General features: G+C 44.4%; 1 protein-coding gene and 1 long non-coding RNA gene across 2 annotated transcripts; one reads left to right on the top strand and one right to left on the bottom strand.

The window, feature by feature from the left end:
- Positions 1-909: 909 nt before the first annotated feature.
- On the bottom strand, positions 910-13,064 carry IBA57 (iron-sulfur cluster assembly factor IBA57). The gene is made up of 3 exons (XM_038390366.2): positions 10,950-13,064; positions 8,127-8,473; positions 910-4,359 (listed from the first exon to the last, which is right to left on the bottom strand). The coding sequence occupies exons 1-3, from the start codon at positions 11,294-11,296 to the stop codon at positions 3,965-3,967; spliced, it is 1,089 nt and encodes a 362-aa protein (XP_038246294.1). The 5' UTR covers positions 11,297-13,064; the 3' UTR covers positions 910-3,964.
- Positions 13,065-13,613: 549 nt separating this feature from the next.
- Positions 13,614-23,969, top strand: LOC119851106. The gene is made up of 3 exons (XR_005291137.2): positions 13,614-16,139; positions 18,882-19,184; positions 23,385-23,969. It is a non-coding gene; the product is annotated as an uncharacterized LOC119851106 (long non-coding RNA).
- Positions 23,970-25,084: the final 1,115 nt, after the last annotated feature.

Here is a 25,084-nt window from a genome sequence, read left to right on the forward strand (position 1 = left end):
CCCTATCTGTAACTGAAGAATACTGGGACAATTGCTGTTATTGAGAAGGATTCCTTTTATATTTTATAGTCTCAATTCCACTTGTACCTTAATAGATGCTTTTATTTTTAAATATTTAACACACGTGATATTAGTTCTTGGAGGGTTTTAAAAACAGGTTAGACAAACACATGTCAGGGATGGTCTCAGTGCAGGGGACTGGGCTAGACTGAGGTTCCTTTCAGTCCTACATTTCTATGATTCTTTATCAATTTTCTTATATCCCAAAGGCATTTTAGTTTTGTAGCGTCAGAATGATGATTGTCAGGCAAACTTGGCACTGATCATACGCAGTTAATAGGACAAGTCTTCAAGATCAGTGCTAGTTAAAACACAGGTAGTTGTACTGGCATGAAGAAGGGAGGCAAAACAGTGGCCAAGAGATTGCAGCTACCCCCTGCTCCTGTCCAACAGTAACGGGTAATCTTTAAAGAAAAACTGATTTTTTTTTAATTAAGAAAAATGATGATCCCAAACTGCATATGAAGATTTATATAAAAAGCACAAGGAGCTACCTTACTGACCACCTAAAACAACACTTCTTGTGCACCTTCTTGCTCTTTAAGGTATTAATGATATCATCTGTTGCAGGAGAAACAGCAGAAAGTAAACTTGGGCTTGACAGGTAACAAGCCTTCCAGTTCATCTATATCTTCCTGTTCTGGTAGTTAGAGGATGCTTAATTTAACATCTTGACATTGATCCAGAATGGGCTAAGACCACATTGACTACAGTGGGCATATGAGCAGAGCCCTTCTGTGAAGACAAGCACATCTGCCAACATAACGTACTTCTATCACTGAAAAATAAAAGACCTTTGTTTGTGCAACTCCATTTAACCTACAGTCCAATCACACAGAGGCACCAATATTAAATCATTGACATAGCTAACTTTTAATGAGTAATTCCACAGATTCCTTTTACAGCAAGCCTGAGGAGTTTTAACGAATATGAGCATTTTTCATACACATTTCACTTCAAAGTAATGGCTACAGCAAGGCAATGATAAAATGCTCTTTGGACAATGGTTATTTCAAACAAATAAACAGGGCTAGTTCATCATCTTGGGCCCCTTCCAGACCCATTCAATCAGGGCCCTACTTATTCATCCCCCTCACTCCTCTTCCACACACCTCACTTCTGAGTTCACATTATTTATTTAAAAAAATACACACAGCTTCTATAAATTAGTTTAGGGTTAGAGGGGGTAAGGAAGAGGAGGCCCGGAGTAGGCTGGGGGGTGGGGGGGAAAGAGGTGCAAAGATGGAAAAAGCAGCAGTAGCCAACATGAAGTAGCAGCAGTCAAAGGGGCCCCAAATTATTGGGTGCAGGTTTGAGCATCCAGGAAGTAAGGTGGCTAGAGAAACCCTCAGTAAGAGCCAGCAGCAGGGACTAACCCGAAGGCCTTGTTTGGGGGCCACATGAAGCTGTTGGGAGGATGGGGGCAGTAGTGAAGCAGTGAGGAAAGTGAGGGCCTGGAAAACCCTAGTTAAGGGCTAAAGAGTTAGACAGCTGGGAAGGACAGGTCATGGAGTGTGGGTGGCAAGCAGGCCTCAGATCCATAGGGCAATGTACAGTCTCTACTCAGCATTTTCTTATCAAAGGCAGGATTGTTACTTCCTCATGCATATTTGTGGCTTTGTCCCCCATCCCCCAGAGAGAGCCCTCTATGGGGCTGAGATTCATGTTGGCAGGGAAGGAATGGACATCTCACCTTGGGGAGGGGACATGTCCCTTCATTGGCTTTGAAGAGATTGTGTGGGAACAGTCATACGGCCTGAGGTTTTGGCTGCCCCCTGAAGGTTTTTGGCACTTTTTTTTTTTTTTTAAGAATCACAAGGCACATGGTCCTAATATTTTATTTATGTGTTCTTAGTACTTTTATTTAGGCTTGTCTACACACAAAATTGTACTCTTTTAACTATTAACTATACTAGTATATTTAAAGTGGTACACCTCCTTAGCATGGCTACACTTAGGCCTGGTCTACACTAGAAAGTTTTGCCAGTAAAAGTTTCTTTTTGGCAGCACAGTTTTGCATACGTCTACACTCAGGCCTCATCAACTCTACAAAGTTAGGTCAGCTCAACTACATCACTCAGGACTGTGAAAAATTTTACGTCCTGTGCAACATAGTTAAGCCAACCCAGGCCCCAGTGTAGACACTGGTAGGTCACTGGAAGAATTCTTCTGTCAAACCTACCTACCACCTCTCAGAGAGGTGGATTTACTACAGCGATAGAAGAACTCTTTCTGTCACTGTAGCAAGCGCCTAAAACTACAGTGGCACAGCTGTAGCTGTATCACTGTAGCATTTCTAGCATATACGTACCCTTATTTGTGATTTCTGCCAACCAAAACCTAAACATTTGCTGACAAATTTAAACCAATTATACTGGTATAAAGTTTATATCAATATAGTTTATTCCCGTAAAGGATGAGGAAGGCATCTTTATACAAGTATGATTGTGTACAGACTAGGGGTTGCATCGGCGTACCTATTTCAGTAAAATATCCCACCCCGACATGAACCTGTGCGTAGATCAGGCCTTTATTACCAGTATCCTGGCCATGGCAGGGCAGCTGTGGGTATACTATTGATCATTGTGCTTCCTCTGCTGACCTTGCAACAGTAGAGTACATACTGATATTACAGCATCTGCATACATTGCTCGCCCATGTGGTCAAGTATTAAAAGCAAAATTCGTATTTCAAATGCAGACAGAATACAATCCATTCCTATTCCTTCAGAGAGAGTTAACAGTAATGACAAAAAAAGCTCTCATCAATCAGCAATTTAGGAGCAGCGCAGAAAGCCTGATGCAAGGAACGTTCAGAGTGAACATTTTAGCTAGAGTGTAGCAAAAATACATGCTATTGAAAGAAATGGGCAGCACACTGCTGTTAAAAGGCCTTACAATACCACAACGATAATAGTGACATAAAAACATTTGACACATACTGTGATAAAATTCCTATTCCCACCTCCTATTTCAGCATTTCAATATAAGCAGCACTATATTCAGAATAAGTTTTGATCCATCCAATGGAGGGCAGCCTGGCCTAGATCCAGCACCACCCAAATAAACACAGGGCACCCTCACATAGAGTAGGGGCTGGATTCCTTAGTAGCCCCACTGGACTCCTTAATATTCTTCACCCTATGCCAAGCCTCCTCCCTCTGCCCCAAAGAGACTCTTCAAGCTATATGTAACCATCCACTATGTCATGGGAGGAAACCAAAACCTCCCAGCAAAACTCCCAGACACAGAGCTGGGGAGCAGTGTCTCTGTGACAGGCTCCTCTATGGTTCCAGAGCCCACGGAAGTTCCTCTCTGCATAGCTGTGGGACCTTGGTTTTGGGTGAGCTAATCAGTTAGTGGAAGTCAGTATAGAGATCTCCTCTGTACCATGCAAATTCCCATGGGACTGATACAACCAGCAATAATTGGCCTGTCTTCATTCTCTTTCAGAGAGGGAAGTATGGTACAGGTTGCAGAGGGAGAGGATGGGCCACAAGAGTGCTGTGGCTGGGTCAAGGATCTTCAGGAATGGAGCCTAGTTGCCCAGCACAGCCCAAGTCTCCTTAATCTCCCTCCCCATACACTTCTCCCTTAAGGGGAAGCAAGCAGCAGGAACTCCTGCTCCTGAACTTTACAAGACTTTACTGAATATTTCTCTATTCTCCTATGTGCTTCTCCACTTAGCCCTTGTTTTGTCAGTGACTCACTGATGCATCAGGTTCCTTCTGCCTTTTGGCCCAGCTCCCAAGGACCCTTTTGTAATACACGCTGCTCAAGTGCTGCAAATAAAAGGTAAAGACAAAGGAAAACATGATGGAAGGGAGTGAGAGAGTGAATGAATTTCCCAGCCTATCAGACAAAGTTTGTTAAGTAAGGCAGATGTGCCAAAGAGGATTACTCATTTATTTGTTGGTAGTTTTTGGCCACCAGTTAGGTATAGATGCAGTAAGGTTCACACTAGTGTCACCTGGTAAATTGATATGAAGTGGCTCATTTATGTTAGCTAATCGCAACAAAGCTATGCCAAGTTCATCTCCACCAGCGCGGTACTTGCCAGCTGACTTTCCCGATTCAGTTAAGATCGCAGCACCCTCGGGAATGCTTCCCAATGGCAAAGGAGCTGAAAGCTGCACTGGTAATAGGCGTTTGCGGATGACACCCATGTGGTGGGTCCTAGCTGTTAACTCCTGCCCAATATAACAGCCTTTGGTAAAACTGATGCCATTCATGTAGGCCAGGTTGGATTCCAGTGGCAAGGCTACTCCTGGCGGGATGTCTTTTACACCTTCAGCTATTCCTGCAGGGAAAATAGAAGTAACTGGTAAGTTTTGTCAGGCTCTCACAATATATAGCACTTTTAGTATCTATCTTGTTCTCTGCAAACTGTAATTAAAAAAAAAAAAGTAGAAATAGTTTGAAGTTATTGGTTTTTCAATACTTTGGTTGGAGACCCAAGTTGAAATCACTAGTCATAACTGAGCAGGGCTAGCAAATGTTGATTTAAAAGGTGAACCAAAAAGCTGTATCAGAGCCTGATCTACTGACGGTTTGAGCATTCACAAGCACACTACTGAAATAGAGGGCAGTCAAAACCAGGCAGTCAAAACCTGGACCTAAATGAACTTGTATACATTTAATACAAAGAGCCATATCCTGCTCACCTTAATCACATAAGTAGACTTTAGGATCAAAAAAAGAGTTATTTTTGGTCAAAAGCTATGTAATAAACATAGGATGGTCAAATGAAAATACGTCTTCAGCAAATAGCCCAATTATATGTTTTATCTTAAAAGTCAGGGCATACAAAGCAATAAAAAACATCAAATTAGTTAATAACAGCTTTATGGAAACATTAATATTTTCTTCTTTTTGACAATATAAATAACTTTGATGACAGATTAGTAAAGGAAATACTCAGTGTGGATCCATTAAAAACTATGTCCCCATCTTCATTATGACCATAGATTCATTATACTGTAGGAGCTCAGACTCTAATATATTAAATACTTAAGGTAAAAATATAGTTTAACTGAAGTATTTCCTGTTATTATCCAATAGTAGACTAATTTTCAGTAGGAGTTTCAGGTGCTCGGTACTATGAAAATTAGGCCGTAAGTCCTCTTCTTTATTTTTTAAACCTAGAACTGTGGTTAAGACAGGCTCTGATCCTGTCCTGCAATCTGATCTGGAAGGGCAGACCCTGTAAAGTTTAAGGCCAAAAGAGGGAAATTAGATCATCTAGTCTGAGCTCCTGTATATCACAGGCTATTAAATATCACCCATTTATCCCTGTATTGCTCCCAATAACTTATGTTTGACTAACGTGTATCTTCCAGAGAGGCATCCAGTCTTGATATGAAGACAACAAGAAATGGAGAATCCAGCACTTTCCTTAGTACTTTGTTCCAGTGGTTAACCAGCCTCCCTCACTATTAAGTTTCTGCCTTATCTTCAGTTTGAATTTGTCTGGCTTCAGCTTCCAGCCATTACTTCACATTATGCCTTTCTCCACTAGATTACAGAGTCCATTAGTACCTGGCATTTCCTCCCCGTGAAGATACTTATACACTGATCGTGTCACCTCTCCATCTTCTTTTTGATAAACTAAACAGATTGAGCTCCAGGACTCCTGCTAGAAGACATTTTTCTCCAGCTCTCAAATCATGGTTGTGGCTCTTTTACGCAGCCTCTCTAGTTTTTCAAAATCTTTTAAAATATGTGGACAACAGTATTCCCGTGTTGGTCTCACCAATGCCAGACATGAAGGCAAAATCACCTCCCCACTCCTGCTCTCTCACTACTGTCCCTTATACCCAAGGATTACGTTTGTTTACTTTCCAGGATACAGTCCCCCATTTTGGAAATATGGCCTACATTCCGTTTCTCGATGTCTGACTTTGTATTTGGCTGTTTTAAAATACCTTTTGTTTGAATGTGCCAAGCTTACCAAGTGCTCCAGATCCAGTCTGTCTGACTGCCCTGTCCTCATCATTATTTATCTCTGTCAATCCTTGTGTTGGCCACAGCGATTTTATATTTACTTCCAGATCATTGATAAAGTGTTGAATAACACTGGGCCTAGCACGAATCCCACTAGGACCAAACCCATTTAGTGATGATTTCCCAGTGACAAATACTTTGCAATCTGTCTGTTTGCCAGGTCTTAAGCCATTTAATTAGTGCTTTGCTGACATTGTATACTGCTCACTTTTCTAAATCAGAATATCATGCATTACTAAGTCAATTACCTTACAAAAGTCAACCACACTTGTAATCTCATCAAAGAATGAAATCAGATTTGTTTGACGAGACCTATTTTTCATAAAACCACATTGACTGGCATTAATTATATTCTTATCCTTTTATTCTTTATCAATTGAATCTCATTTCAGATTTTCCATTCATTTGCCTAGGATTTGTCAAGCTAACCTGCCTATAGTTACTCAGATCATCTTCCTTGCCTTTTTGGAATATTGGCACAAGATCAGCACTCTACCAGTCTTCTGAAATTTCCCTGGCATTCCAAGATTAATTAAAAATTAACATCAGTGGGCAGAGCTCTTCACCCAACTGTTTTAGGACCCTTGAGTTCAAGTTATCCAGGCCTGTTAATATCTAGTGGATGATGTTTAACATCCTCCTTAGTTACTAATAAAATGTAAAGTATTTCATCAGACGTATATGATGCAAGTACATCATTCTGCTTCTTTCCAAATACAGAGAATAATATCTATTGAACATTTCTGCCTTTTCTGCATCATTATTAATAATTATACCATCTCCACCTATGGGCTTATACCATTTCCTGGATTTCTTTTGTTCCTAATATATTTGATTTTAAGTAAAATCTCCTTATTGTCCTTAGCCCTGCCAGCCATAGATTCTTCCCTGATGACTTTAACTCCCCTTATTATCAGCACTTAATAACAATAAATATAAATTAGAAGTTATCTATTCCTCCTTTTTCCTTTGGTTATATGTTGCTTTTTTATTTATAATTACCGTCTTTGCTCTGCCGCTGAACCAGGATAGACTTTTGGCCAAAATTGTCCTTTTTCTTGATTGTGGAATCGTGGCTTTTTGACCATCTAATAAACTCTTCTTAAAGAACTCTCAATCTTCATTCACATTTCTCTGTCTACATTTTCCCTTCCCATCAACTTCACTCATAATTTTCCTCAGCTTTGGGAAATTAGCCCCTTTGAAGCACCAAGAATATATACTACATTTCTCCCTTTGCCCACATTAAATGCAACTGATGTTTGTTTCATCTGATGCCTGGCTGGAGTCCCATGGAAGTCAACAGGGCTTTGCATGGGCACAGTGGTGAACCCACACACATGAAATTGCAGTATCTTAGTTACCAACTCAAAGCAAATACATATAGCTTTGATCGTAAATTTCTTTATGAATCCAAAAAAGAAAAGGAGTACTTGTGGCACCTTAGAGACTAACAAATTTATTTGAGCATAAGCTTTCGTGAGCTACAGCATGAATCTGATGAAGTGAGCTGTAGCTCACGAAAGCTTATGCTCAAATAAATTTGTTAGTCTCTAAGGTGCCACAAGTACTCCTTTTCTTTTTTGCGAATACAGACTAACACGGCTGCTACTCTGAAACCTGTTTTTATGAATCCAGTCATACATTTTTACTAAACAGGCCAAGTTTGTTTGTTTGTTTTTCTCCACAGCAACAGGCAAACAAACAAGCAAGCACAGTTAATATTCCTAAAATAATCAAAATGACTCAAACCACAAAAATGTCTGACCATATGGAAACCAGTAATCCTATAGGCATGCCCACATCCATACATGTATTAAAAACCCCAGCAGCTGGATACGGTATTCAAAATATAGTTAGAGTTACTAAATCAAATTTAGTCCAAAAGTATTAAACAAGAGCTGTATTTACTACCCTGTCAGCAAACACATTCAGACATCCAATACTTAGCATTTAACTTCTTCTAGTGTCTTGCATTAGATCTTGAGTATGGAGTTCTCACAGTAACATACATCTCTCTCATTTTCCTAATTCACTAGTGTATAAAACTTAAATCGGCTTTACCTTGTTTGTACCTGTGCCTATGATAATCGCTAATATTTCCTATATGACTTCCAGGGACAATTTCTAGTGGATTTTCCTCTTTGTTTGTAATCAATCTCCAACCCATGACTTCTGCTCTGGGATCAGGAGTTAAAACCAAAGTTTTGTCTGCAGATTTATCCAGGATACTGGAAACATCTCCAGACTGTTCCTCTGGGATGACTGCCCACAAAGAGAGATCAAGGCAGGGGGCTATATCTACTTTCCTCCGGATCTTGTACAATTTCAAATGCTTTTGAACAGAATCCAGCATTGAGCAGTCACACTCCAGCAGGATATTTGGTTCCTCTTCTTGACTTTCATGAAGCCTGAAAAAGTAACACATACAACGTTAAAAGAAACAGAAGTAGTTTCAGCAGAGCTTTTTAGCTTAATCCTGAGCCAAGTCCAATGATATGCAGAATTTACTGAATGCTACTGGTGCTGATATGGGCAGTACTCAACCTTTTGGACAACTATGAAATGTTTGCACCATACTTTTTTCTGTTTAAAAAAAAGAAACCAAACAAAATTGTAAAATCATATAGGAATGGAAATCTAGACTTAGATTCACCAAGTCCCAGCAAACCTATCCAAGTTATTCTATTATTGCAAGGTAAACTCCTGCCTTCACTCTCAAGGATGCTAGCCGTGAGCACCCAATTCTCCACTGCTCTGATAAATGTGTTTTCACCCATGCCTGCCCCCCTTCAATGAGTGGGAAAAGACTGCCAGTCCCAGTAAGCCATCATCTTACCCTCCTTCAGAGGCAGATTTGCCATGAAACCAACAGTGCGGTGGCACGGGGACCCCCATGACAGGGGGTCCCCAAAATGCAGGACAAATCTCATCTGGCAACCTGCCCCCGAGTCCTGGCTGGCAGCACAGCAGGGCTCAGGCAGGCAGACTGCCTGCATGCCATGGCCCCACGCCGCTCCCGGAAGCGGCTGGCTGCTGGCACATCTTGCGTGCCCCTGGCAGGGGGAGGGGGGCTCCACACACGGCTCCCGCCCCAGGTAGTGTACGGAGACCCGCTGTCCCCCTCCCCCCAGGGGTCGCGCAGAGACATGCCAGCAGCATGGCTAAGGCAGCTCCCTGCCCGCACTGCCTCCCTCCTTCCACACCACTCCACTCCACTCCACTCCGGCATGTCCCTGCAGCCCCTGGGGGGAGTATCTCCACGCATTGCTCCCGCTCCGAGCGCCACCTCCGCAGCTCCCATTGGCCAGGAATGCATCCGATGAAGTGAGCTGTAGCTCATGAAAGCTTATGCTCAGATAAATTAGTTAGTCTCTAAGGTGCCACAAGTACTCCTTTTCTTTTTGCGAATACAGACTAACACGGCTGCTACTCTGAAGCCTTCCATAATGCGTAGATTAAACTGTAATCTGATAACAACTAGGAAAATGAAGCCTGTGATCACTACTGATGAATAGCTAAGAACTGCACACATTCTATTATATTAGTTCTCCTGTTTCCCCTACCCCGGCCTGCTTGTTCATATCATCCACTTGTTATGGGCAGCAACTGTATATTTTTGTACAGTGCCTATCATAATGGGGCCTGACCTCTCTGCCTTTTATGCACTACCACAATATAAATGCTAAGTAATAAAAATAACTGAGCTGAGAACATCCAAGGGCCCAATTTGTTACTCCTTACAATTATGCTAAGGAGTTGTGAAATGTTGCAATTCTACTCCGGTAGCAGTTTAAACCAAGTTTGCACAGATGTAAATGACTGAATGAGGCAGTGGAAAAATCAGAGCCAATATGTTCATATATCATCATAGAACATTTTCAGAGTTTGTGCTTCAGTACTATTGTGATTGATGCATTAGGAACAGGCACCTCATTATTACTTATTTACATTGTGCTAATGTGTACAGACTCCAACTGGCAATCAAGAGTCCATTGTGCCGGCACTATTTACAAATTAAAAAAAAGACATGTAACTATGATAAACTGCATGAAACATCTTGGGAGATTACTGTATGTGAAATGGAAAATGCACAAAAATTCTTAAATACTAGTTACAGGAATTACCTCTGAAGAACAGAAGTGAAGGGAGAACAAAACAATACAAATTAATTTAAACGGGGAAAGATGAGACCTTTCATCCACTTTTTTTTTTTATGAACAAGAAAAGCTAAACTAATGCATGTTGTAGGACTGATATGGCCCAGATCCTGCAAAGACTTACACATGCGCTTGACTTTACACACTGTTAGTGGTCCCAATGATTTTAGCATTACTAATGCATAAAGTTGACCAAGGACATAGGCAAGTTCAGGCCCTGTAACATTAGCTATACCTAGTTGACATTAAAAGAACACCACCATTTTTCAACAGGATTTTTTCCCGAATAGTTATTCATAATAAACCACCATTGCAAACATGAAACAAAGGCATCTCTTCCTCCATGGCATGGGCCAGCAAGTTTATTATTGTAAGGTTGCTTTAATTTGCAATGGGATCATGACTTTAGTGACCTTTTTGAAAAAAAAAATCACACCACATAATTTAAGAAGGCCCCAGATGAGCAAGATACTTAAACACACGCTTAATTTAAATTGCACCCATTTCCAGGGCTTAATTGTTTTGCTCAATCAGGTCTTACATTAACTTTGCACGCACCAAATCTGGCCAAGTTATACAATTAGGGACACTGCGTCCATATCTGATTTCACAGCAAGCAAACTCATCATTTCCCCTATTAGCAAAATAGTGGTACTGACTCTAGCAATGGTCTCTTCCAAGTCTTGCCCATTCCTTCCCCCCCCCCCCCGCCTTGCATTGGTCTCACCTGTAGAGGATGATATCATAGAGGCACCGGCCCTGCACGTTGAGCGCATGCGTGTACTGAGCGCGTGGAAGGGGCGAGCTCTGTGGCGAGGGAGCCCCGCCCTCCGGGGGACGGTCCGCCCCCCCCGACATCAGTCGCTCCACGTCATTGGTGAGTAGGCCCTGCAAGAAGGTGTCCGCCTCGGGCCCCTGCACGCGCAGGAGCGCGCGGCTGAGCGGGAAGCACCGAACAGCCGCGGGTGAGGGAGGGGCGCCCCCGCTCCGCCGCCTCATCGCTCCGCCCCCACCTACCCACGGGCGGGGGCTGCGGGGCAGACCTAGCAGCGCCGCGCCCGCCCTCACCAACATGGCGACGGAGGCCTGTCAGGGCAGACCGCCGGGAGCTGCCTCTGTGGGAGTCGCAGTCGCCATCTTGCGCGTGTCAGGTTGGGAGCGAGGCGGAGCGCGCGCGGGGGGGGGCGTGGTAACAAAACGCTCCGCCCCCTCCCGAGGTAGCCACGCCCAGTACCCCTGCACAGCCCTGCGGCCTCCTTGCGGAGTGGGGCAGCCTTTGGAGGAGGGGTGGCAGTATGGGGGCGGCACCTCCACCAGCGAGGGAAGGCCTCAGGTAACCCCTGCCCTCTGGGCCCCCCGCCCGGCAACTGAGGGGGTTCACTTCACATCCCCCCCCCCCCCACCCACCCCCCGTCAGTATCTGGCCTTGGTGCTGCCCTGACACCGACCCGCTCCGCCTTCCAGAGCGCGGTGGGTGGCACCGGGAGAGGCTGGCAGACATCCGTCGCATGAGCCAGTGTGGGGCGGGGGTGCTCCTTCCCAGCAGCACGGGATGCTGTCCAGCCGTACCCCTCAAAGCACTTCACAAAGGAGGTCAGTATTGCCATTTTAGAGGTGGGGAAACTGAGGCCCAGAGGTGAGACTCGCCCAGGGTCACCCAGCAGTCTAGTGACAGAGCAGGGTTTAGAACCCAGGTCTCCTGTGTCCCAGTCTAATCCTCAAGCTGCTAGGCCGCTCCGACACATCTTTGTTATAAAACTTGGCACCTGGCCATACGTAACCTCAACAAAGAGCGTATGCTTGGCTTTCTTTGAATACGTTTGGTTTTGAAGTAGTCAGGATTAAATGGCAACGCCTGTCCTGAATAGGTGCAGTTCTGACATATACACACTATGTAGAGCCATCTTCCGACTAAAACCGCTGGGATCATCTGTTTGTGCCATCTTTCTCCTGCTGTCTGGGAATTGATCAGCCATGTGGAAGGGCTTGGAAGAGGAGGATGTGTTTTGGACCTGGAGATTTTTTTTTGCGGTGGTTGTTCAACATGTTTCTACGTATCTGCTAAGGAACTCAGACACTGATTGCATTGCTATTAACTCTAGAGCGAGGATATATGATTGCTGGGCTCACATAAAACCTACATTATTCTCCAGCTGTCAAGGAACTGACGATTGGGTCCTATTTATATGTCATAGTGCACATATGGAACTGATGTACGTCTTCGCTAAAGAAACAAAGGGAAGTGCCTCAAGTAAAATCAATTTAATATTTGTGCTATGATTTCTGTGGGATCTGGGCCTCTCCCTGCTTGTCCATTTCCATTGTCTTTCTGGATCTTCAATGTGTTGCTTAATCTTTTCCAGACCTCTCTGCTGTTCCTTTAATCACTGGAGCAGGTACATACAAATCTTCTAGTACACTGGAAAATGCCACCATTCAGAGGGTTAAGCTTTTCCAATGGTTTTTTTATGCTCCCTAGCTCTCTGGTGCTGCTTCCCTTCTGCGGGGGTCTCTCCCCACTATTCTTTTAAACTCCTCTTCCTCATATGCTCCCTGAGCCTTGTTTAATTCTCTCTTTGATTCTGCTTCCTGACTTTCTGTGTTTTACTGCACTGCCAGTTGCCTTCCTGGATGCCTGACTCTTCATGCTAGTTCGCGAGCATTTCCCAAGCTTTCTGCTTCACTCTAAGCTCTTTGCTACTCCCCCAGGCTTAAATGAAAACTGAGGAGGAACATTATCAAAAGCTTCTTTGCTATCACACAGTGGTATTTGATGGTAATGTACAGAATGTTTAATAAGATTGGAATTTGAGTTATGTTACTTCGCTCTGAAATAAAAAAATCCCCTGATGTATGTGTCTTGTCAAAATGATTTGCCAATGTGAAGGTGAGAGCTAAAAATCACCATTCCCTGGCTCATTAATACTAGACTAACTCCAGGGGAAATATATGCAAAGAGCTATGATAGCCTTGCTTTAAACTCCAATTCATTACAGTGGAATTAATCTCCCAGATTTAAAAAAATGTTATTGAGTCATCTCTAAAGGCTTGTGCTCTGTTCCTCCTCCCCCTGCCCCAGAAGCTTATTCTCTGTTCCTTATACCAAGGCTCAGAACACATCCGTTTAACTCAAGACAGCAAAAATAACTTTTGCTGCAAAACTTCAGTCAGGTAATCCCTTGTGATCTCAGCTGTATAATGAGAGGAAGAAATTTCAAAACTGGAAAAAAAAAAAAAAGACGCAATTAATTTATTAGACCTGACAGAAGCAACTGAAAATGAGGACTTGTGGCACCTTAGAGACTAACAAATTTATTTGAGCATAAGCTTTCGTGAGCTACAGCTCACTTCATCCGATGCATTCCAATGAAGTGAGCTGTAGCTCACGAAAGCTTATGCTCAAATAAATTTGTTAGTCTCTAAGGTGCCACAAGTCCTCATTTTCTTTTTGCGGATACAGACTAACACGGCTGCTACTCTGAAATCTGTCAGAAGCAACTGAGTATAGGCTGCCACTCAGCCCTGAACTACTTATTTATATTACAGTAGTGTCTACAGCCCTCGGCTGAAATTGGAGCCCCATTGTGCTAGGTGCTACACATACACATAATTAAGAGAGTCTCTGACCTTGAGCTTACAGTTTTTAAATAGACAAGACAGACACAGGGTGCAAGGGGGGGGAATGGCAGAGTGAGGGGAAAGTGACTTACCCAAGATCACACTGCAGAATAGTGATTGAACCCAGGTTTTCCTGACTCCCGGTCCAGTGCCTATCCATGCTGCCTCAGAGCTTTTCTGTCCTCTACAAGGATCTCAGGACAGTAAAGTCTGGTGTCAGCAGCCAGGCACAACCATATGGTGGGAGGGGAATAGCTCAGTGGTTTGAGCATTGGCCTGCTAAACCCAGGGTTGTGAGTTCAATCCTTGAGGGGGCCATTTAGGGATCTGGGGCAGAAATTGGGAATTAGTCCTGCTTTGAGCAGGGGGTTGGACTAGATGACCTCCTAAGGTCCCTTCCAACCCTGATATTCTATGAACAAGGACTAAGGGCATATCTACACTTGCCATTTAAAGTGGAAAAAGTTCCTTTTTTGCGCAAAAACCTTGGGAACGTCTACACTTGCCAATGACTTTTTGTGGTGAAACTCGGAAGTTTCACCACAAAAAGAAAACCACCTCCATGAGATGTGTACAGCTCTTACCCTTGATGCTTTTGCGATGATGTACAAGTGAAGACATAGTCTTCCTGTTTACAGAGCTTTTAGCCTCTACAGGATATCCCACAGTGCCCAGGTGACCACTCCGGCCAGCTGCTCTGACGTCAGGTAAACAGACATCCACCCCTCCCCCTGTAAAGGCCCGGGAACTTTGAAACTCCCCCTCGGTTTTCTTGGCAAGTGCTCACTTATCATCTGGTCAGGTGACAATGCTTGCTCCATGGAGCAAAAGAACCCCTGCTTGGAACAATGCTGAGCTACTGGAGCTGATCAATGTTTGGGGAGAGGAGGTTGTGAAGGGTCCCAGGATGTCCCGCAATCACCTTCCCCCCTTCCCACAAGACCCATCATCAAAATGGACAGAGCTGCACTGTGGGATAGCTGCCTTCATGGCGCTGCTCTCCTCAGCAATGGAAGTGCTACAAATGTAAACACTCTCTGATGCCTGTGGAAGTGAGTACACAAAGCAGCACTTTTCTTTTACCGGTTCACTATCATGTTGAAACTGACAGCGCAAAAACTCTGCAAGTGTAGACATAGCCGAAGTGTCAGCTTCACTCTGCATTTCCCAGCCTTCATCTCTTTCAGTCAACCTCTTGAATGCGATGTTGGCTGTTAGTTTGTATTTAAATGTAAATTATGTTGGTACCAGCATGAATGCAGAATCAGCTTTTACAGTTACACCACAAGAACCTTAGCTCACAGTGTCACCTGGGACCTTGTGGAGCTGATAGGACAGAGCCCCACAAACTGTGGGGTGTGCCCCCCTAAGGGAGAATGGAGGAATGTTCAGGAGGGCCTGGGCCAGCCCGCACAGGGGGCAGAGAAGGAGTGCAATGCTGAAAATTGTGGGGACCACAGTGATAAGAGGCATACCAGGGCTGCAGCCACTCGTGAGCTTCACAATGCTAGTGTTCCTCTGAATTCAAAGCCATAAAAGAGAATGATCCTGCAGGTGCTGAGTGCATCTCCTTTCCGCTGCTTGATGGGGAGCAGACCTTGAACTTAAATGGTGTGTAGCCCTTGTATTGGTGTAGGAGCAGGATTTTATAATTGTACTATGAGAATTAATGTATGATATGATTTCATCCTTCCAGCCACCCTTTTTGAATAGCAGAAAGGAATGACCCTCTGGGACATTGGTAGAAATGCATCCAACAGATTGCCAGTGATGTTAAGGCAGGGACAGACCAGAACAATCCTTATGACTGATTATGGTCACCCTTTTGTTTTAGGATAAGTTATAATGTCTACTATGGTTTCCTATATGTATTATAAATTAGGCACTCTAGTTAAATATACATGTCTTTGTTTAGTAAGTAAGAGACAAGATCTTGTATTGTGTCTATGTTAAGGAGATTAGAGAAACGTTGAAGGCCTGGGCCCCAGTGTGAATTGTTTTGATTATAAGATTTAGGAAGGCTTAATTTACAATGTCTTGCTCAAAAAACTGACACTGTGTGTATTCTCAAAGGTCTCTGTAAAAGACTGTTTGTGTGAATGAGGAATGTATGCATCAGGAAAAGATAAGGTGTGAAGGCCATTGTTGTAGCCAGATGGTCAAGGAAGAAGGAGTGAAGAGACTTAACAACACCAGAGAACCATCAACGCGCATCCATAATGAAGGAAGGGCAGATTGATGACCCTGGGGTGGAGGCTGGCACTCCTAAAGACAAGACAATTGATTAAATCGAAACCAGGTCAGGATGACCCTGTCAGAGGTGTTTTGGAATGTTAACATCGAAAGATACACCAATTAAGATTACAGACCTAAAAGTGGCAATTCTTCAACAAAAATACTTCAAAAACAGACTCCAACAAGAGTCTGCTGAATTGGAATTAATTTGAAAACTGGATACAATTAACTTAGGCTTGAATAAAGACTGGGAGTGGATGCGTCATTACACAAAGTAAAACTATTTCCCCATGAAGAAAAGGAGTACTTGTGGCACCTTAGAGACTAACAAATTTATTTGAGCATAAGCTTCCGTGAGCTACAGCTCATTTCATCGGATGCATTTCCCCATGTTTATCCCCCCCACCCCCCGCTGTTCCTCAGATGTTCTTGTTAACTGCTGGAAATGGCCTACCTTGATTATCACTACAAAAGGGCCTCCCCCCCCCCCCCCCCGGGCACTCTCCTGCTGGTATTAGCTCATCTTACCTGGTCATTCTCCTTACAGTGTGTATGGTAACACCCATTGTTTCATGTTCTCTGTGTATATAAATCTCCCCACTGTATTTTCCACTGAATACATCCAATGAAGTGAGCTGTGGCTCACGAAAGCTTATGCTCAGATAAATTTGTTAGTCTCTAAGGTGCCACAAGTCCTCCTGTTCTTTTTGCGGATACAGACTAACACGGCTGCTACTCTGAAACCAATTAAGAAGTAAGCAGTCCCAAACTGACACAGCAAAATCCATAGACTTCAACAGAGAAAAAAGACTATCAGAACAGGGTGCTTGGCCATGGGACTTTGGGTTTGTCTTGCCACACTCCAGGAGCATCAGAACGCGACTGACCGAGTCCTGCTCCCCTCTGCGACCAATCTGTCTGGCCACTAGATTGATCCAGACTCTGGAGTGGTAACTATTAAAATCGACTGGCAGGACTGTGTGCATGGTGGGTGGATGTGATTGAAAAGCATATGCTAACTGTTGTATTCTCAATAAATGCGGCATGCTGCTTTCTCCCCTATAAAGATCCTGTGTGCTTCATATAAGTATAACATTGGCCCTCTGCAACAGGGGTAAATTTCCCTCTACAGTAGCTGCCATTGTGTGCCAGCATTAGCAGCATAACAGAGCAACATCTTGACCATGACCACAGGCCATAGCTTTCTCTGGCATGCAGCCTTGTCCGGTTGGAACAGATTTGTAGCTATGATGGTTTTGACTCCCTTTTTAAATGGCTGGCCTTGAGCTGCAGCCAGATTCCTCCCGTTGCCCACTTTTGAAGAGCATAGCTTTTTTCCTCCCTTTCAATGAAATGTTATCTGGCTTTTAATTCTGGTTAATATACGGGGTGTTCCCAGATGAAAGCAGACACTTGTTAGGCAGCTGCATAAACAGAAAAAAACAATGTTGAGAAGGGGAAAAAAAAACCCAGCCTGCAGATGTGATTTTAGGTGACCTTGGACACTCCAACAGACACATTCTGCTGGGTTATTAGCATGAGTTAGCAAGGTTCTAGCCAATGTGGAAATGCCAGCATTGGTAATGAAGGTGAACACTGGCAAGGAGAGGCAGGATGATGTGTTTAAAGCACAACATGAGAGCTGGACATACATGAGATTTTTTTAATGTGACTCCTTGCCTCAGTTTCTCCACCTGTAAAATGATGTTTACTGGGGGCATTTTGAGTCTTAACTGAGGGCAAAGATCCAGATCCTCAAAGTTATTTAAGCTCCTAACTTCCAGTTGAGCTGAGCCAAAGTGCTTTGGGCTCCTTGAATGGAAGGTGCTAACTATATACAAAGTGTTATAAATGTAGGCAATTGAAAATAGATGGTTCAATATGATCTTACATATACCCTCCCCATTTCTTCGTAGTGAAATGTGTTATGAGCTGTCTTTTATTGTAGGGATGAAGCTAGGTCTTTTTTTCCTACCTTGCACAGAGCTGGGAGAGGGATTTCTAAAGATTTCAGCAAGCCATAGGAGGGGGAGGAACCTTCCTATAGTTTGCGTTCTATAGTAATGGTGACTTCTTTGCCGCTGCCCACAAGGTGCTTCATCTCCTCCATTGCTTCAAAGCCATCAAACAGGGCCTAATCCTGCAGGGTGCTGACTCCCTCCACCTATCTCTGTCTAGAGAATGGCAGGAGCAAATCCTGAGGGACTGCAATTACAACTGACTCTCCAGAAGCCAGGGCAAAGGGGGAATGTCATATACTGTATTTGGAATCACAATCAGTCTTAAATACAAGGGGTTTATTAAAGAACACAGCTCTAACTATCGACAAACACATTGTCCTTAGAGACTAACAAATTTATTTGAGCATAAGCTTTCGTGGGCTAAAACCCACTTCACCGGACGCATGGAGTGAAAAATACAGTAAGCGGTATATATATCACAGCACATGAAAAGATGGGAGTTGCCTAACCAAGTGGGGGGGTCAGTGCTAACGAAGCCAATGCAATCAAGGTGAACGTCGCCCATTTCCAACAGTTGACAAGAAGGTGTGAGTATCAGCAGAGGGAAAATTACTTTTTGTAGTGACCCATCCACTCCCAGTCTTTATTCAGGCCTAATTTGATGGTGTCCAGTTTGCAAATTAATTCCAGTTCTGCAGTTTCTTGTTGGAGTCTGTTTTTGAAGTTTTTTTTCGTGAAGAATGGCCATTTTAAAGTCTGTTATTGAGTGTCCAGGGAGGTTGAAGTGTTCTCCTACTGGTTTTTGAATGTTACCATTCTTGATGTCCATTTATTCTTTTACATAGAGACTGTCCGGTTTGGCCAATGTACATGACCGGGGTGCCGAGTCAGGGCCACACCTTGCGGCTCGGCCCCACTCCAGCACTCCGGACTGGGCTCAGGGTCAGGGACTGCACCACGCGGCTCCCAGAAGCTGCAGCATGGCTTCACTCCGGCTCCTACGCGCTCCAATGGCCCCCTCTGGCGCTCCAGTGGGAGCTGAAGGGGTGATGCCTGTGGACGGGGCAGCGTGCAAAAGAGTCGCCTGGCTGTGCTTCCACGTAGGAGCCAGAGAAGGGACAAGCAGTTGCTTCCAGGAGCCACTTGAGGTAAGCACCACTTGGAGCCTGCACCCCTGAGCCTCTCCCCATGTCCCTGGCCCAGCCCTGATCCCCCTCCCACTCTCCAAACCCCTCGATCCCAGCACAGAGCACACTCCTGCACCCCAAACCTCTCATCTCCAGCCCCATCCCGGAGCCAGCACCCCCAGCTAGAGCCTCCAGTTTTGTGAGCATTCATGGCCAGCCATACAATTTCTATTCCCCGATGTGGCCCTCAGGCCAAAAAGTTTGCCCACACCTGCCCTAAAGGCTCAATCCTGTTAGGTACTAAGTGCCCTCAACTCTGACTGAGATCACTGGGGACTTAGAATCATAGAATATCAAGGTTGGAAGGGACCTCAGGAGGTATCTAGTCCAACCTCCAGCTCAAAGCAGGACCAACACCAACTAAATCATCCCAGCCAGGGCTTTATCAAACCTGACCTTTAAAAACTTCTAAGGAAGGAGGTTCTACCACCTCCCTAGGTAACGCATTCCAGTATTTCACCACCCTCCTAGTGAAAAAGTTTTTCCTAATATCCAACCAAAACCTCCCCCACTGCAACTTGAGACCATTACTCCTTGTTCTGTCATCTGCTACCACTGAGAACAGTCTAGATCCATCCTCTTTGGAACCCCCTTTCAGGTAATTGAAAGCAGCTATCAAATCCCCCCTCATTCTTCTCTTCCACAGACTAAACAATCCCAGTTCCCTCAGCCTCTCCTCATAAGTCATGTGTTCCAGTCCCCTAATCATTTTTGTTGCCCTCCGCTGGACATTTTCCAATTTTTCCACATCCTTCTTGTAGTGTGGAGCCCAAAACTGGACACAGTACTCCAGATGAGGCCTCACTAATGTCTAATAGAGGGGAACGATCACGTCCCTCGATCTGCTGGCAATGCCCCTACTTATACATCCCAAAATGCCATTAGCCTTCTTGGCAACAAGGACACACTGTTGACTCATATCCAGCTTCTCATCCACTGTAACCCCTACGTCCTTTTCTGCAGAACTGCTGCCTAGCCTTTCGGTCCCTAGTCTGTAGCAGTGCATGGGATTCTTCCGTCCTAAGTGCAGGACTCTGCACTTGTCTTTGTTGAACCTCATCAGATTTCTTTTGGCCCAATCCTCTAATTTGTCTAGGGCCCTCTGTATCCTATCCCTACCCTCCAGCGTATCTACCTCTCCTCCCAGTTTAGTGTCATCTGCAAACTTGCTGAGGGTGCAATCCACACCATCCTCCAGATCATTTATGAAGATATTGAACAAAACTGGCCTGAGGACCGACCCTTGGAGCACTCCACTTGATACTGGCTGCCAACTAGATATTGAGCCATTGATCACTACCCATTGAGCCCGACAATCTAGCCAACTTTCTATCCACCTTATAGTCCATTCATCCAGCCCATACTTCTTTAACTTACTGGCAAGAATACTGTGGGAGACCGTGTCAAAAGCTTTGCTAAAGTCAAGGAATAACACGTACACTGCTTTCCCCTCATCCACAGAGCCAGTTATCTCATCATAGAAGGCAATTAGATTAGTCAGGCATGACTTGTCCTTGGTGAATCCATGCTGACTGTTCCTGATCACGTTCCTCTCCTCTAAGTGCTTCAGAATTGGTTCCTTGAGGACCTGCTCCATGATTTTTCCAGGGACTGAGATAAGGCTGACTGGCCTGTAGTTCCCAGGATCCTCCTCCTTCCTTTTTTTAAAGATTGGCACTACATTAGCCTTTTTCCAGTTGTCCGGGACTTCCCCTGATCACCATGAGTTTTCAAAGATAATGGCCAATGGCTCTGCAATCACATCCACCAATCTCTTTAGCACTCTCGGATGCAGCGCATCCAGCTCCATGGACTTGTGCTCGTCCAGCTTTTCCAAATAGTCCCGAACCACTTCTTTCTCCACAGAGGGCTGGTCACCTCCTCCCCGTGCTGTGCTGCCCTAGTAGTCTGGGAGCTGACCTTGTTTGTGAAGACAGAGGCAAAATAAGCATCCACCAAATGCATTTTCCACCAAATGCATCCGATGAAGTGAGCTGTAGCTCACGAAAGCTTATGCTCAAATAAATTTGTTAGTCTCTAAGGTGCCACAAGTACTCCTTTTCTTTTTGAAAAAAAACATTAAGTACATTAGTTTTTTCCACATCCTCTGTCACTAGGTTGCCTCCCTCGTTCATTAAGGGGCCCACACTTTCCTTGACTTTCTTCTTGTTGCTAACATACCTGAAGAAACCCTTCTTGTTATTCATAACATTTCTTGCTAGCTGCAACTCCAGGTGTGATTTGGCCTTCCGGATTTCACTCCTGCATGCCCGAGCAATATTTTTATACTCTTCCCTGGTCATTTGTCCAGTCTTCCACTTCTTGTAAGCTTCTTTTTTGTGTTTAAGATCAGCAAGGATTTCACTGTGAAGCCAAGCTGGTCGCCTGCCATATTTACTGTTCTTTCTACACATCGGGATGGTTTGTCCCTGTGACCTCAATAAGGATTCTTTAAAATACAGCCAGCTCTCCTGGACTCCTTTCCCCCTCATGTTATTCTCCCAGGGGATCCTGCCCATCAGTTCCCTGAGAGAGTCAAAGTCTGCTTTTCTGAAGTCCAGGGTCCGTATTCTGCTGCTCTCCTTTCTTCCCTTTGTCAGGATCCTGAACTCGACCATCTCATGGTCACTGCCTCCCAGGTTCCCATCCACTTTTGCTTCCCCTACTAATTCTTCCATGTTTGTGAGCAGCAGGTCAAGAAGAGCTCTGCCCATAGTTGGTTCCTCCAGCACTTGCACCAGGAAATTGTCCCCTACACTTTCCAAAAATTTCCAGATATCAGGGTGATTGAAGTCTCCCATGTGAACCAGGGCCTGTGATCTAGTAACTTCCATGAGTTGCCAGAAGAAAGCCTCGTCCACCTCATCCCCCTGGTCCGGTGGTCTATAACAGACTCCCACCACGACATCACCCTTGTTGCTCACACTTCTAAACTTAATCCAGAGACTCTCAGGTTTTTCTGCAGTTTCATACTCGAGTTCTCAGCAGTCATACTGCTCCCTTACATACAATGCAACTCCCCCACCTTTTTTGCCCTGTCTGTCCTTCCTGAACAGTTTATATCCATCCATGACAGTCTCCAGTCATGTGAGTTATCCCACCAAGTCTCTGTTATTCCAATCACATCATAATTCCTTGACTGTGCCAGGACTTCCAGTTCTCCCTGCTTGTTTCTCAGGCTTCTTGCATTTGTGTATAAGCACTTGAGATAACTCGCTGATCGACCCTCTTTCTCAGTATGAGGCAGGAGCCCTCCCCTCTCGCACTCCTGCTCGTGCTTCCTCCTGGTATCCCACTTCCCCACTTACCTCAGGGTTTTGGTCTCCTTCCCCCAGTGAACCTAGTTTAAAGCCCTCCTCACTAGGTTAGCCAGCCTTCTTGCGAAGATGCTCTTCCCTCTCTTCGTTAGGTGGAGCCTGTCTTGCCTAGCACTCCTCCTTCTTGGAACACCGTCCCATGGTCAAAGAATCCAAAGCCTTCTCTCCGACACCACTTGCGTAGCCATTCATTGACTTCCACGATTCGACGGTCCCTACCCAGGAGCACCCACTCCCTTGCAAAACTGTCCTCTAAAAATGAGTTGGTTAAAGCAAAAACTGATCTAATCTTGAGACACAAGTGCCAAAAAAACTTTATTGCTGGGGTAACTCCAGAGATTTCAGTGGGATTAATTTGGCAGAAATTGGATTAGTATAGGTGAGAATCAGCCTTTCAGTATTCTCTCTCCTGTCCACATGCATAAACACTAATTCAACCCTGCGTTGCTCCAGTTGATTTTAATGGAGTAATGCAGTGGTGAATCAAGCCCACAGATTTTTCCCAGCCATCTCTCTTTTCCATCACCTCTCCAGGACACTAGAGAGCTAATGGGGGAATTATGATAAGCAATGGGCTAGGATTTTCAGCCAAGTAAGCTGATGGCATTTGATTTACTCAAATGCAAAAACTGCTTGCTGCACTGACCCTTATCGTCTGTTACCACTCTGACCGTTCCTCCTCCTTGGCTAGGAATGACAGGAGAGTGCTGTTCTTTCCTGCTGGGGCAGTTTCCTGTCAGTGCTTGCCATCAGCTCTCATTTTTCATCCTGCAGCACGTGCCTCAGCCTTCCAGTCTTTGGTGACTTAAAAAAAAATTTTGATTAACCTTTTTTTTTTCTCTAGGGTCTCCTCAGCCAGTTCCGAGCCCAGAGAGAATCATACTTTGCCAGGGAGCTGTTCTGCTGAACACTGATGTTTCTTGGACTAGATACTGCCACCCTTATTCATACAAAGTAATACCTGACTCTGCAAGTACGCCAACTGATAATAATATACTACACTAGGCCAGGTTTTGCCATCAGTGTAGAGTTTAGGCCTGATCCTTTATGCTTCAAGCAATAAGCATGGCATTATATAGCCTTAAAAGGTGGTCGCTTCCTTCCATGTATAAAACAAACCCATTGAAACTATTTCCAATCCTTTCTCTTTTGCTGCCTCTGAATTCACTGGTTTAATGCAACATGTACAGAACATGTCTGATTGACAGAAATGCCTGACTGTCCCTATGTAGCTACAGTGTCTGATAAGTGTTCACCAAGTTAAGTGTTATTTGTTTAAAAGACTGCTGTCATTGTACTGTGCTTAGTGTGTGTGTGTGTGTGGGAAAATGAAATGTACCATTTGTTGGAATCATACTGGCTAAGCCATGTCTTCCCGCCGTCTGTCACTTTATACGCATCTCTTTAATAAAAGACAATTGGCCAAGTCCATCTCTCGTATAATTCACTGAAGTCAAGGCAAATGTATTGGGGTGAATTTGAACAGTTAGTTACCATTTAAAAATTAAAAAATGGTGGAAATACTCCACTTTTTATAACTCCAAACCAAAGCAAATTCTATAAATGCTGCAGGCTGCCTGTCCTATTAGGGATTATATTGCTTTAATGGCAGCCAACCTTTCCCAATTCTGTATTTGGGATATAATGGCTTCCAGGCTCGTAATGCCAGTATAACCGCCTGTAGCTTCAACCACCAAGGGTTCAGCCTCCAGGTTTGGTCCTACAAAAGGGGCAGCTCAATACTGGACTCTTGGCAAACCACCCTCCAAGTTTTCCGCAGGCAGTAGGGTAATCTCCAGATGTGTTTGTTCTGTTAGTAAATTCATCTCAGGATTTGCCACCTCAAACATGTGGCTGATAGTTTAGACTGGAGAGGAAGGGGGTCTACAAGAATGTGGAAGAGGCCCACCATCTGTGTTTTAAGCAAATTCTGCTTAGTTACACTAGTGTAAATCAAGGATAACTCTGCCTTAACTGAGCTACCCACTTCTTAATGAGCTGGAGGACAGTGCAGTGGCTGAATGATGAGAATTTGCAGCAGCATAAAGCAGCCTGGAAAGCAATGTCTCTGTAGCTGGGGAATAGCGCCTGTGTGAGAAGGTTCCCTATCTGTGCTCAGGCTGACAGAAATGCTCTGGAGTGCTGGAGATCAGAGTCAGGTCACCTGTTGACTCTCTCCCAGGCATGGCACTTTGGCTGCATTGCTGTCAACAGCAGTGATTTCCTCTTTAGCCCTAGTCTGAACCATGACACGGGCAAAGTTTATTTTGGGTCAGGTCTGTTTTCACTGTAGACTGCAGTACACCGAGCAAAATGCAACAAGCACCTACATGTCGCCCCAGAAAGTTACAATAATGATTATTGAAAGAGCACACAAGCCAGTAATTAGCTGCAAACTGCTCCTAAAGTGACTGTAGCCAAGGGAAGGAGCAATGGGAGCTATTCCCATTGTGGGGGAGAGTTTTGTACCTAGAAAAGATTTGTAAATGGAAGTGATTTAAGGACCAGATTTTTGGCATAAATCAACATTGATCCATTGATTTC

The sequence above is a fragment of the Dermochelys coriacea genome, chromosome 2 (assembly GCF_009764565.3).
Source record: "Dermochelys coriacea isolate rDerCor1 chromosome 2, rDerCor1.pri.v4, whole genome shotgun sequence".
Taxonomy (NCBI): Eukaryota; Metazoa; Chordata; order Testudines; family Dermochelyidae; genus Dermochelys; species Dermochelys coriacea.

What these genes read in the sequence shown, in the direction of transcription:
- IBA57 (XM_038390366.2), bottom strand. Translation starts at nt 11,296, where the DNA reads ATGTTGGTGAGGGCGGGCGCGGCGCTGCTAGGTCTGCCCCGCAGCCCC. An exon ending in TATGATATCATCCTCTACAG is followed by an intron (nt 8,474 to 10,949) that starts GTGAGACCAATG and finishes TTACTTTTTCAG; the next exon opens with GCTTCATGAAAGTCAAGAAG. An exon ending in TAGGCACAGGTACAAACAAG is followed by an intron (nt 4,360 to 8,126) that starts GTAAAGCCGATT and finishes TTTTCCCTGCAG; the next exon opens with GAATAGCTGAAGGTGTAAAA.